We start from the raw sequence: 14,760 nt of genomic DNA, 5'->3' as shown, positions 1-14,760 counted from the left end.
AAGAGACTGTCTTTTTTCCAGTGGATAGTGTTTCCTGCTTTGTCGAATATTAGTTGACCATAGAGCTGAGGGCCCATTTCTGGGTTCTCTATTCTTTTGCATTGATCTATGTGTCTGTTTTTGTGCCAGTACTACACTGTCTTGACAATCACAGCTTCGTAGTACAACTTGAAATCCGGCATTATGATGCCCCCGGCTCTGGTTTTCTTTTCCAATATTCCCCTGTCTATTTGGGGTCTTTTCTGATTCTACACAGATCTTAAGATGATTTGTTCCAACTGTCTGAAGAAAGTCCATGGTATTTTGATAGGGATTGGATTAAATGTGTGAATTGCCCTGTGTGACATTGACATTTTCACAATATTAATTCTTCCAATCCATGAGCATGGAATATTTTTCCATCTCTTTGCATCTTCCTCCTGTTCTTTCAGAGAGTAACACAGACATTTTAACAGTATTTGTTCTTCCAATCCATGAGCATGGAACATTTTTCCATTTTTTTGTGTCTTCCTCAATTTCTTTCATGAGTGTTCTCTAGCTTTCAGAGTATAGATCCTTTGCCTCTTTGGTTAGGTTTATTCTTAGGTATCTTATGGTTTTTGGTGCAATTGTATATGGGATTGATTCCTTGATTTTTCTTTCTTCTGTCTCATTGTTAGTGTATAGAAATGCAACTGACTTCTGTGCATTGAGTTTATGTCCTGCCACTTTGCTGAATTACTGTATGATTTCTAGCAATTTTGGGGTGGAGTCTTTTGTATTTTCCACATAGCATATCATGTCCTTTACAAAGAGTGAGAGTTTGACCTCTTCTTTGCCAATTCATATTCCTTTTTGCTGTTATGATTGCTACTACTAGACTACTAGTAGTATGTTGACAACAGTGATGAGAGTGGACATTCCTGTTGTGTTCTTGACCTTAGAGGAAAAGCTCTCAGTTTTTCCCCATTGAGAATGATATTTATTGTGGCCTTTTCATATATGGCTTTTAGGATATTGAGGTATGTTCCCTCTATCCCTACACTCTGAAGAGTTTTAATGAAGAAAGGATGCTATATTTTGTCAAATGCTTTTTCATCATCTATTGAGAGAATCATATGGTTCTTGTCCTTTCTTTTATTAATGTGTATTGCATTGATTGATTTGCAGATGTCTTTTGATTAGAGCATTTTGCACTTTTTCATTTGAGTAACTATTGAAAGATATAAACTTAGTGCCATTGTATTACCTATAAATTCACTCTTTCTGTATATTGTTTCCTTTCTTTTATGGTCTGTTACTTTCAGGATGTCTATTCACCTAAAGTTTCTCCTTTAATAGTTCTTGCAGGTCTAGTTTAGTGATCACAAATTATTTTGTTTTCTTTTTGTCCTGGAAGCTCTTTATCTCTCCTTCTTTCTGAATGATAGCTTTCCTGGATAAAGTATTCTTGGCTACATATTTTTCTCATTTAGCACCCTGAATATATCATATGAGTCCTTTCTTGGCCTGACAAGTCTTTTGGATAGGTATGTTGCCAGTCTTATGTTTCTACCTCTATAGGTTAAGGACCTCTTCTCCCTGAGCTGCTTTCAGGATTTTCTCTTTGTTTCTGAAATTTGTAAACTTAACTATTATATGTTGAAGTGGTGATCTATTTTTATTGACTTTGAGGGGGGTTCTCTGTGCCTCCTGTTGAATGCTTGTTTACTTCTCCAAATTGGTGATATTCTCAGCTATAATTTGCTCCAGTATACCTTCTACTCTACCCCCCCACCCCTGTTTCCTCTTCTTCTGGGATCCCAATTATTCTAATATTGTTTCACTTTATGATATCACTTATCTCTTGAATTCTCCCCTTGTGATCCTGTAGTGGTTTATCTCTCTTTTTCCTCAGCTTCTTTATTCTCCATCATTTTGTTTTCTCTATCATTAATTGTCTTTTCTGTCTCATTTATCCCTAGCAGTTCGCCTCCATTAAAAAAAAATTTATTTATTTATTCATTCATTCGTGAGAGACACAGAGAGGCAGAGACATAGGCATAGGTAGAAGCAGACTCCCTGTGGGGAGCCCGATGTGGAACTTGATCCCAGGACCCTGGGATCACAACCTGAGCCAAAGGCAGATATTCAACCACTGAGTCACCCAGGTACCCAAGAGCCTCCATTTTTTATTGCATCTCATTAATAGCCTTTTTTATTTCAACCTGATTAGGTTTTAAGTTATTTCTCCGGTAAGGGATTCTCTAGTGTTCCATGCTTTTTTTCAAGCCCAAGTAGTATATAATCATTATTCTGAACTCTAGTTCCGTCATCCTACATATATCCATTCTGATTAGGTCCTTGGCAGTCAGTACTGCTTCTTGTTCTCTTTTTTCAGGGGAATTTTTCTGTCTTGTCATTCTGTCGAGGGAAGAATAGATGAATGAGAGAACAAAATACTAAAACAACAACAAGGATTCTAGAGAATTATATACTAAACAAATCAGAAGAGATAAAATCATAAAATTTTAAAAAAGAAAAGAAGAATATCAGACAGGTGAACAGAATAGAGCAATACATTTGGTTCTGGGTGTATTTTGGTCTGTTAGAAGAAACTACATCCCAAAATTGTAAAAAAAAGAAAAACACATGTATGTGTATATATACATATATATATACATACACACACATTTATGTATACACATATATGTTTCAGATATGTGAAAAACATATGTATGTATATATGATATATACACATGTATGTATATATTTACACAATATATATACAAAAATTAAATACAATGAAAGGATAGAATGTAAGTGTAAAAACAAAAATTAAAAGACTTTAAGAGTTGATAAATTAGTTGAAGAGGAAAAAGAAAAAAATTAAAATTGAAAGACTAAATAATCATGAGAAAACAATCTTGAGTTCTATATACTATTTTCGCCTAGCCCTGGAGTGAGTTTTGCAGTTCTATGTGATCATTAGACTTAGTCTTAGCAGGATCCTCTAGGTGATCCTCTGGGGGAAGGGCCTGTTGTGTAGATTCTCAAGTATCTTTGCCCCAGGCGGAACTGTACCGTCCTTGCCAGGGGGCCAGGCTAACTAATCTGGTCTGGATTGTTCTACTGTGGCTTTTGTTCCCTGAAGGTTTTCTGTGGCTGATTCTGTTTGTATCATTATGAATTCGGCATTATGTATTGTTGACCTTTTCATATTACAAAATGAAGCTCCTGGGAGTGTTTATCCACACATGTATGCAAATATTTGGAAAAGAGTAATATAGTTCCAAAACAGACTTCCTTCAATGTCTTATGAGAAAATTTTGACCTTTGATTTTTTTTCTTACTGCTGCAGCTACTGCGATGTCTATGGAGTACTTAGTATGTGCCAGGCATTGTTATAGGTGCCCTAGACATACTAGCACAGTCAATTTTCGTAGTAATTTGCTGACTATGTATGATTATCATCCCTGACTTAACAGAGTAGGAAACAAGTACAGAGAGGTTAGGTAACTCTCCTGAGCTAATGAGTACAGAACCAGACCCTTTATAGTTTGGCTCCAGAATGCATGCTTCTACAGTACTGCCTACTACTAATCCATTACACTGGCCCTGTTGCGATAGCACTCTGTATATTGCTTATTCCCTCATCAGGAAAACAGAAAATTTGCACAGTTGGAAAGGATAAATAATTGAATTAAATACACTGTTAACGATTATAGTGTGTGGATTTAAGTTAACTTCTTCTGACTTACAAACTTTTACATCAGGAATTGATTTCATGTGAAGTTTCAATAGTGTCAAATGTCTGTTGGATCACTCTTATGAACCCCACTAGAGAAAGGCAGTGATGAACTCCCACACTCAACTCAGATGCTGATATAGGGGTAAGCGTGTAAACCACCACACAACAGTAACAGTGTGATTTGGAGAAGAAATGCGTGCAGGATACAGCAGACCTGCCAGTAAGTACAGTTGGATCTTCTTTAGAGCCAGTCATTCAGAGAGCCAGAATTAGTTCATGCATGTTAACTTGGTAAACTTAAAATGATTGTGGATGATGTGTGGGTCAGTTTGATGTGTTTAGGAAACTGTGTTGTTCAGGAAGAAACATTAGGAACTGTCACACATATCTAGACAATCAGAATTGTTTATAGTCACAAAATAATTTTCAAGGAAACATGCCCTGACTCTGCATCAGTGTTAGAGATCATGGAAACCTTATGTATTTCTTGTAAAATGTTTCAACAGAAAAGAGCCAAAGAGTACAAGCCCTGAGTGATGTTAGGGAATATAAGGAAATCAGGATTGTATGAGAAAAACTGCTCAGTGTAATTAAGTGAAAGTACCTGAATATATTACAATCCTTTGAACACATTGAATTTTGAGACAATATCATTCATAGCCATGAGTCACAGCCATCACAACAAACATATCTACTTACATTTATTGTGAATCAGGAAAGTGCTTTGTATGCATTATCACAGTTAACCCTTACAACAGCCCTGTGAGGTAATCACTGCTGTTCCCTCTGTCTCACCGATGGGAAAATGGAGGAAAGCAGAGTTAGTTACATGTGCAAGGTTATACAACTAGCAAGCATTATTCATTTACTTATTCAGTATTTGTTGGGTATACTTACCAGGGCCCTGGTACTATTCTAGGGAGTCAGGACTTAGCAATGAGTAAAACAAACTTTTGTAGAAGGACCTTACCTTCTGTGAGGGAGGTAGACAACAATAGATCAACATGGAAACCTATGATCAGTCAGATGGTATTAAAGATTATGTAGAACAGTGAAGCCCAGGAAAGAGGAGAAGGTAAGGTGCGGGAATGGGCTGTTGTTACTTCTTTATACAGGATAGCAAGGGGGACCTCTCTGATAAGGCAACGTTTCAGCAGGCACTGGAAGAGAGAGAGGGATACATGTAGAGGAAGAGCATTCCTGGCAAAGGAGGGGAAGAGCTGCCTGTGCTTGGAGTGTCTGAGGAAGATCAGAGAGGCTGTTCAGTTGCTATGGGTGAAGGGGAGAATGGTCAGAATTTGAACCCAGATTTCATCTGACCCCAAAGCCCACATTTTAACCACTACAGTAATCTAATGGGGCAACCACAGTATTACATAACCCACTGTGATTTTGGAGACACACTGTATTAGCAAAATGCCTGCTGTCACAGAAAAGAGGAGGACAGTGAAGGTCTACTCTAGAAGTTGTGTGTAGAGTCAAGAATATGTGTGAAATCCCTGTGGTTTGGGGAGAAGTGCTTTGGAGAACAAAAGTAGGGCACAATTATGGACCATAAGTTTGGAAATCTGGAAGTATACCTCCCCTGCTCAGATTACTTCAGTGGTTCTCTATTGTCTTCAGAGTTTTGGGGAAATTATATAGCTTTCCCAAAGACCCATATGAAATTGATCTAGTTTTGAGTGATGATAAAGACTGTTTTCATTACTGCTAAGCTATGCTGCTCTTTTTAGAATGAGAAAGCCATTGTGTAGTCCTTGGTTTCCTGTCACCTACAGAATGATAAGCCTTGGCAGGGAGGGCAGGGCCCTATGTAGAGTCGCTCCTTCCTTCCCCTTTGCCCTTATTTCTATTGCCTGTCTTCTTGCATCCTGGCATGGAGCAAAACAATACTCTTTAGTTCCATGTGCATGGGACTTTGTACTGAAATGACATTCTTCCTATTATTTTGTGCACAAGATTTTATATCCTCCTTGAAGATATAAAGACTGAGTTACAATTTTCCTTCCTAGACTGAGTTACAATTTTTGCCTTGGCTGCTTTCAGAGCTTACACATCTCTGTACTTGCTCATCATTTCCAGTGGAAATCATTCTTTGAGTCCCTGCCTTCCTAGCCAGGATTAGAGCCCTTGGTCTGCACTATCAGAAAAATCCAAGGAAGCATGGATCTGCCTCTTATCACATTTTGGGGCAGTTATTTTTCTGCCTCTTCTTTTGGGCTCTGTCATTGAGAGCTTATGCATCATTTTTAGCTCTATGGCAACCAACTGAGAAGAACACTTGGCATATAGTTATCAGTTCATTTCATTTAAACCTAGAATATTAGATGCTGAGTTCTAATGATGACAGTTTTGTTCAGAGCAAAATAAGTAGAACATGTTGAGCAGTGATGTTAATTCACTCAGAAAAAAATAGATGGTAATAAAAATAGTACTACTTAATGAAAGATTATTTTGTGCCAGATATTAAATTCATTGCTGAAACACATTATTCCATTATTCTAAATGAAATTCAAACTTGAAAGGTATACCTTATTAGGTATAACTTTAAAGCTAAATTAATGTCGTATTAGAACTTTTAAAACTAAACTTAAAAAAATGCATTCATTTTCAAACTCTTGCAAACTGGATAGTAGGAGGTGTTAGTGGGGCTTTAAGTGGAGGGAAAATGTCCTTAGAAAGGGACAGTTGTCATCTTTGTTTTTTTATACTCAGTTTTTAAAGCGTTACCACAAATGTGTATACTTGGCTACATGCAGAGATCTTCCGGAAGGAACACTGTACTCATTTATAATTTGAACATGGCATGGTGGGTGAGACAGAGGGCTGTTGGAAAAGTGAGCCCAGATGAAACCTTGCATAATGCAGCGCTTCGTGCTGGATCAACGGTTAATTGTAAAGGCTTCAGAAGTGCCATCCTTACAACCTAAGGCCCAAAGTGGGCTGCTTAAGGCCATGGTTGCTTTGCCTAATTCCTGACTTTCATTCAGTAGAAAACCCATTCATTAGGAATTCTATTGAGTAGTTTTGGAACAGGAATGCTTATTGCTGTTTGCTTTGTGTTTCCCAGACAAGTATGCTCTCTCAAACTGATATGCTTATAATCACTGCTAAATCATTTTTAGACATGTTTTTAATTTTGGCTTACAAACCATTTATATGTTACTCTAGCAATGTTGAATTATAGTCTGAAATATTTTTAAATGCAAATCCTCAAAGCAATTTATCATACACTTTTCTCATACTTCTCATAGTACAATGTAGCTTTTCTTCCCCGTTTCTGGGGGGAGGGCTTGATTTTCTTATCTCCTTAATTTCTCAAAAATTTGCACTGATTAAAATGGATTAGATATTCTTTATTTAATCCTAAGACTTAAAGCCTATCAGTAGGAAAGGTTACATTAGTTCTTAGAAAGGATATTTAAGAAATTGTTTTGCTTTCAACTCTTTTCGTTATCCAGTAGAAATTTATTCTAAAGCTCTTTTGTGGTTTTATTGCAGTGACACAGCTGCCAAAGCTCTGTGGGAAGCCTTACTGAGCACCAAGCATAAAGAGGCAGTGATGGAAGTCCGGAGACATCTAGTGGAAGCAGCAAGCAGAGAAAACCTGCCAATCAAAATGAGTATGGGTAAGTATATCCTCTTCTAGGACAGACAGTGATCACAGGCTCTGGGGAACTTGACTTAAGCTTCTCTAAACTATGGGCCAGTCTGGCCAGTATGTCATCTCAGTGAAAGTATTGAAGACATTTATAAGCTGTTGAGAGAGTAGGCAAGGAGTATGGACACACAGCCCTCAGGGTTCAGCAGTGACCCTCCTTTCTTAGACTCAACTTTGGGAACTCCTTGCTTACAAAGAGTAACATATTTAGTTTTTTTATTTGATCTGGAGCTATCAAAATTCGGCTGGACCACCTCCTCTTCATTCTGTTCCATTACTACTCCGCCCCTTGCCCCCACCCACTTATTGTGGATATGAAGGGTCTTTCATTAGTTTGACTTGAGTGAACTACTGTGCTGACGAAACAGTTGAGTGGACAGACATGTTCTGACCTGGCCCTTCACTCTTAGCGTAGTCTGCTAATTGTCTACTCACACAAGTGCTGTCTCTTCTCCAACCAAGGTGTTACATACTACATCTTTCTCATTTCTCAGGCTTTTTTTTTTCACATTCACTTTTGTCTTCAGTATTAGAAGAATCTGGCTGCAATAGAATTTGAGTTTTAAATGACTTTTTTCTTTTGGCTAAAAAAAATCAGAGGACTCGTGTTTTGATTTTAGAAAAGGAATCTGATGTTTTACTTATTTTTAAAATTAAATAATTTTCTTAACATGGAAATATTTAAATATGGACTTGAATCTGGTTAATAGGTAGAATTTAATTCTGAAACTTTCAGAAGTTTATTTCTTTAAAAATAAAAATTTTCTCTTACCATCTTATTGGATGGGAAAGTTTTTCTTTGCTGAGATTTGTAGCCCAAGTTCTTGATTATTTATAAGTATAAAAATCAAACTATCAAGTTGAAATAGAAGAATGAAATTTTAAAAGTAAAAGAATGGGTGAATATAGAAAGGGAAAAAGTTATAGGATCATGATAAAAAAATATCATGACTCTGAGTGTGTAAGGTGACTATATACAAGGGCTTTAAGGAGCATAATGATGATAGAAAAGTAAAAGTAACTAGCATTTATTGAGTCAGGTTCTCATCTCTTTTCATGTGTTAATCTCATTTAATCCTTAGGGTAATTCTGCAAAATAAGGACCATTAATATCCCATTTTTCAGAGAAGGAAACTGGTATTGAGAAAAATTAAGTAGCCATTTAGCTGATAAGGGGTAGGACTACAATTCACATTCAGACATTCTGATGTGAGAGAGTATACTTTATTTATAAAATCATTCTATTTCCATATAACCAATGCCAGAAATCCTATGTGTTGTTTTGGAGTAGAAAGAAAGTGCTTCTTTGAGACTATCCTGGAGTTTAACTATTCTCCCCACTCTCCTTCCCTACCCCCTTTCTCTCTCCCTTTTTCTGTCCTCAAGTCTAGATACACATTGGTAAGTGTGTTTACTGTATAGAGTTCCTTATCCATGATCATGTTGAAACAAGAACAGGTTCATATTGTGAATCAAGAAAAGTAGGATTGCACAAAGGTTTTGGTGATAAGGTTGATTTATATTGCATTTCAATGATGTAACCTTATGATGCTATCACAGAGCCTAAGTCATTTTTGATTGCTCAATACAGGACTCTTGAAAGATCAACATACTTTACTTTTCTAAAGGACTGTATCTTTTAAATAATATCAAAGCCAAAAATAAATTTTTAAATAAGACTGGCAACCCTATGAGGAATTCAAACTTAAAGTTTGAGTTTTCGTTGACCAAAGGGGAGGAAAAAGCCTCAGATGTAATGAGTTGCATTATTCCAAAACTCCAGACATGGGGGAGAAAAAAGTAGAAAAGATACAGACAGTTGTTAGCAAACTTTGATTGTAAGAAGAACTGAAAACATTGGCCCAAATCACACTTTATCCATGTGTCAACTATAATTTGGTAAAAGCTGAACAGTGCGGCTCCCCGTTTCTGTTTCATATCACTAGTCAGAATTTCTGGTGTGTCTCATTTTCATATACTAACAGATATATAACCATGAACAGTAAGAAAAAGATCTGGAGTTTAAACATAATAAAACATTGGTATTTGAAAATTCCTTATCATATAGCTTATCATAAAAAAAAATCATACTCTGGTGTCTTAGCTGGCTGGAATGCATTTTCTAGCACCATTTAAAACTATGAAATATGCTTTAAACTATGTACCATTCTCCCAATCCCTACTGTAATTCTTCTGAAGTATAAATTTTTCTGTGACAGAGGCTTCTAGAACTTTTGAGACATTAAACAAATTTTAATTCGAGATTGAGGATTCTCTTATACCTAAATTCACTGAGATGGACCTCTAATTGAAACCTCAGATTTTAAATATAAAATTTCTCAGTACAAGGTAAACTCATATTAAAACATTTGAATACCAATAGAAATTAACATTCTGTGAAAGGAAAAAAGTTTAATTACTAAAACAAAGAAAATTCATTTTATCATTTTACGTATAAACATATGCCATCTTTCCAAGAGCTTGTTATTAAATTCTCAGTTAGCTAAATATATGTGTTCCAGAAAAGTGATTTTTTAAACGTTGTAAACTGAATTGCATTTTCCCCACTGGCTTTCAAGATGAAAAATGTATCCTGAAAGTACAAAAGAACTAGACTCTGAGAAAGCCGTTTGTTTGGATTCAAAATGTCCATTTACAAAAGAAATAAGTACAAGATGCCTGTCTGAATTCCGACATTTTACACAGATTCTGTTTCTCTGGAGTACTTCTGTGGTTGGAGGGTCTTCACCAATTTGTCCTATTGCTCTCTGCAGAGTGGACAAACTGTCCAGTGTTTAATGGGTGGCAGGAAGATCATATTGGAGCTGAAGGAAAACAGATCCCAATGACCTCATTCTTTCTTTTGTAGGCCAGATTTCTTGAGAAAGTATTCTTTGCCTGATACCTCCGTTTCTTCATTATTTCCTTACTTATTAATCTAGTGCAGTCTGACTTCTGACACTTTTTTACTGAAAAGTCTCCCAGACCACTAAATACAAGTTTTTTTTTTCTCAGTCGTCATCCTTCTTGACTTTTTTGCAGCATTCACCTCTAGACTCACCACTGCCTTGTGCATGTGTGTTCTGTGATTGTGATGGGGTGCAAAGCCAGCTATGTCTGGTTCTGTCACCAAAGAGCCAAACTTCCATTTCTCTATCCACAAAAATAGGGAAAATATCTATTTCCTGGAATATGGAAGGAGAAAGAAAGCCCTGAGCAGAGTGAAGGTCCTGATGAAGCAGACTGGGATTGGTATGCTATGGGCGTCGAAGCAGAAGTCTGGGAGAATGAATCTACATGGGAAACCAGGTTGTATGAAGGTAGTTTGACAAGAGGGAAGTCAAAGCAAGTGAACCGAGTTCAGTAATGTTCCCCTTTCTTTCTGGGAAATATGCTTACTCATTTTTTTCCAATTCACTTGTCCTTTTCTAGTCTTTATGATGAGTATCTCCTTTTTGATGATGTGTTCTTCCCTTATGCAGAATTCCAAATAGTTTTCCCATTTTCAGCTTAGGTACGATCACATTGTTACCTTGTCCCTTGTACCTTGGGGGAGTCTTGTTCACCCCCACCCCCAAATCACCTTGCTTGTACTTGGGATTTCCAAGCTTCTCTCATCACTTCTATAGAAAGATCTCTTGAGCTACATTTCCAGATGATAATCTGATCCATTACATGGAGATATGTCTTACTTTCTGAGTTCTGGGCACTGTAGTGTCTGCTTCATATATGTACTATTAAATGGGATGAGTTCTTTCAACCATTTGTGAAAAGACAAGCCTTTTCCACCTTGACCATTGCAATTGCCTCTAGTTTGGAGCTACAGAGTCCTAGTCGTTAATGTCCCTCCTAAAATGTAATGTCTAGAGCTGAAGAATGCTGTCTTGGTTGTCACCTCTTTTTTGGATTCTATGCTTCTAATGAAGCTCTAAATGAGATTAGTGATTTTTTGCTTCCCACCAGTGCCACATTTACTATCATCTCCTCTTTTACCACTTCATAATACTGGCTTAAAAAAAACAGCAATAAGTCAAAACACTCTACAGTTTTACTCAATATATACTTTTCAACATCATTGAGAATACTGTGTTTCCTTTACTGGTGCTTGAGTTCATCCAACTGGATGAACTGGGTAACAACTACATTTTTATTACATTTGTAACTTATGTCTTCATTTTGGAGGATTTTTTAAAATCTGGGATTAAGGGGAGCATGTGTGTATATACAACTGTGTGTGTGTGTGAGGGAATTGTCAAACTGCGAAAAGGATAGGTTAAAACCCAATAAAATCCACATATGTGTGATATGTGGTAATTTTTCAAGGATGAGAAAATCTGGATGCCTGGATGGATAGGACACATACGCTGATTATGAACTCTCACACTTCCTTGTCTCCATATAGAAGCTGTTACCACAATTTGGAGCATGGGGAAGGGAATTTGATTTTACTCTAACAGAGTTTTGCATGGTTAATTTCATGCAATCCTTTCCATGATTTTATGAATTTGGTCATTTTTTAATTTCCATTTCACAGACAAGGAGAAATGAGACCCAAGAAAAGTGAAGTTTCTTTTCCAGGATGCCTGTGTCAGTTGTGAAGTTATTGTCTCTCAGATTTAACCTCACCCTTCCACTCTGTAAGGCTACGGCTGGGACTCTGCAGACAACATTTCTGCTCTCCTGCTGCCTCCATTGCTAGAGGGAGATGGCAAGGCTGGCAGGGAAGGAGCCTCCTGTGGACTTCCCTTCTGTTTGTGGGTCAGGGCAGCACTACTGCACCCCAGCAGCGGCAGGGCCGTCCTCTCTGCACCTCTCCCACCCAGGCAGAAGCAGCTTCATGGGCTTACCTCCTCAGGGAAGCCAGCCCAGCTGAGGAGTGCTTCATTCTCAGGCTCAGGCATCTTGAGTCACAGGTTCCTAGGTTGCTGAGGCTGGGACTTCTAGTAGTAAGTTTAATAACAGCGGTGAGAGTGGACATCCCTGTTGTGTTCCTGACCTTAGAGTAAAAGGTCTCAGTTTTTCTCCATTGAGGATGATATTCACTGTGGGTTTTTTCATGTATGGCTTTTATGATAATAAGGTATGTTCTTTCTATCCCTATACTGTGAAGAGTTTTAATGAAGAAAAGATGCTGTATTTTGTCAAATGCTTTTTCATTATCTATTGAGAGGATCATATGGTTCTTGTCCTTTCTTTTATTAATGTGGTGTATTGCATTGATTGATTTGCAGACGCTGAACCACCTTTGTAGCCCAGGAATAAATCCTACTTGGTTGTGGTGAATAATCCTTTTAATGTACTATTGGATATTATTAGCTTGTATCTTGGTGAGAATTTTTGCATCTCAATCTGGAGATGTCTTTGGGTCTAAAATGAGTCTCTTGCAGAGAGCATATCAATGGGTCTTGCTTTTTTATCCAGCCTGATAGAGTGAGTTTGGAAGTTTTCCTTTCAGTTTTGTTTTTTGGAACAGTTTGAGAAGAATAGGTATTCGTTCTTGAAATATTTGGTAGAATTCTACTGAGAGGCCATCCTTGATTATCTTTCTCTTTCTGATAATTATTTTATGCCTTCTGTTCCTTAGTTCTGGTTTCCTAGAAGACTGTAGGTATTTTTGCATCTCCTGTTGTGTCTTATACATAGACATTCAGTTAATGATTGCTACTGATCTTAAAGCCTACTTCTTTTTTTTTTTTAAGATTTTTATTTATTTATTCATGGGAGATACAGAGAAGAGAGAGAGGCAGAGACACAGGTAGAGGGAGAAGCAGGCTCCACGCAGGGGGCCCAACACGGGACTTGATTTTGGGTCTCCAGGATCACACCTTGGGCTGAAGGCGGCGCTAAACCGCTAAGGCACCAGGACTGCCCTTAAAGCCTACTTCTATCTCCCCACCCCCAAACCCCTGGAATATTCATTCAGTCTCCTGGCTTTATCTTATCTAACACTTTCTCCATCATATCTCTTATCCCCTTCCATCCTCTCTAATAGACAGTATCTTATATTCCTGTCGGTACTGTTTTTGTTCATATTGGTGTTGCAGCAGTTATTAGCAGACCCTGAGTAGTTGGGGCCAAGAACTCTTGTCTATTCTTAGTATTCTCCACACATAACACCAGACCTTGAACTTACTCCATATCCAATAAATGTTCACGAAATCAATAAGTACATTTTAAAATTAATACTGTCAGTTGGTATTTGTTATATACTTGTTTAATGAATTGTTCTTTTCTTTCACTCTGTTTTGGAATCCAAGAGTGACATTGATTTAGAACTCTAGTTCTTTAACTTTTTGGTCTTAGAACCCCTTTCAGTTCTTAAAAATTATTGAGGACCCCACAAGCTTTTGTTTATGTGGTTTATATCTATTGACTCTCCAATAGGTAGATAATATTGCATTAGAAATTCAAGCAGGGACAGTTTTTAAAAAATATTTATTAATATAAAAATACAGCAAACAGTGCATGTGAAATGAGTAACATTTTTATGAAAAATAATGTTTCTAAAACAAAATAGCATAGAATAGCACTGTTTTACTTTTTTGTGCACCTCTAATGTCTGGTTTAATAGAAGGCAGCTGTGTTCTCATATTTGCTTCTTCCTTTAATCTGTTATGATATAGCATTTTGGATGAAGTATATAAAAATAAAATGGCCTTAGAAAGATACATAGTTAGAAAATGGAGGACTATTTTAATACCTTTCCAGAAAATTAAAGATATTCTTCTTTGGTATATACCAATTTTACAAGAGGCAATTTTTTACATTTAATTACATTGTGGAATATGAAACTATATCAGTGAATTTTCCATACTGTGTTACATTAAAACCCGTTGATCTCTCTTGGGCTTTAAATGGATCTTTTATACACACATTATTTTATGCCATGTGCATTAGTCACTTGGAAAGTATTGGTTCTCTAAATTTTACAGATCTTCCATATGTTGACACTTATTCTATAATATAAAAAAAGTATCTGTTGATATCCCAATTAAATCATTAGAAAATGTCTAATTATTTGGAATATAAAGATACAGGGACAGATAGAAGTTTTCCAAAAATCATAATTTTCACATAAAACTTGACTTTTGCTATTGACAATACAAACCATTATCCTTGAAGTGACAGGCCCACTTCATTCTTTTCTTTGGGAAAATGTATAAAGAACCAGATTTTTTCATTTGTCTTTACCAATAAAAATTGTATGCCATGAAAATAGGGGCTAGTTCAGTTCACAACTCAAGTAATTGCACCAGTGCTTTTCCTCAAGCCAATCACTATACTTCAATTTGTACCAGAAGTACTTTTTGTGTATTTCCCATTTCTTTACACAGGATATTGATGTTTTCTTAAGAGTTGAGATTTGATAAAATTAACATTTACTGTTTCA

At 36.7% G+C, this 14,760-nt stretch overlaps 1 protein-coding gene across 9 annotated transcripts in view; it reads left to right on the top strand.

Moving 5' to 3' along the window:
* The window catches only part of SCFD2 (sec1 family domain containing 2), a 413,274-nt gene that overhangs the window by 60,608 nt on the left and 337,906 nt on the right, over window positions 1–14,760 (top strand). For all 9 annotated transcript variants that reach the window (XR_012007121.1, XR_012007122.1, XR_012007118.1 and 6 more), the window contains exon 3: window positions 7,211–7,338. Coding sequence is in view for 2 of the 9 variants with exons in the window: in XM_072775040.1 (XP_072631141.1) it covers window positions 7,211–7,338 (128 nt within the window). In the remaining 7 variants the exon portion in view is untranslated. The remainder of the gene's footprint in view (window positions 1–7,210; window positions 7,339–14,760) is intronic.

The sequence above is a fragment of the Canis lupus genome, chromosome 14 (genome assembly GCF_048164855.1).
Source record: "Canis lupus baileyi chromosome 14, mCanLup2.hap1, whole genome shotgun sequence".
Taxonomy (NCBI): Eukaryota; Metazoa; Chordata; class Mammalia; order Carnivora; family Canidae; genus Canis; species Canis lupus.
The sequence above is the reverse complement of the archived record's forward strand: the minus strand, read 5'-3'. Positions and strand labels throughout refer to the sequence as shown.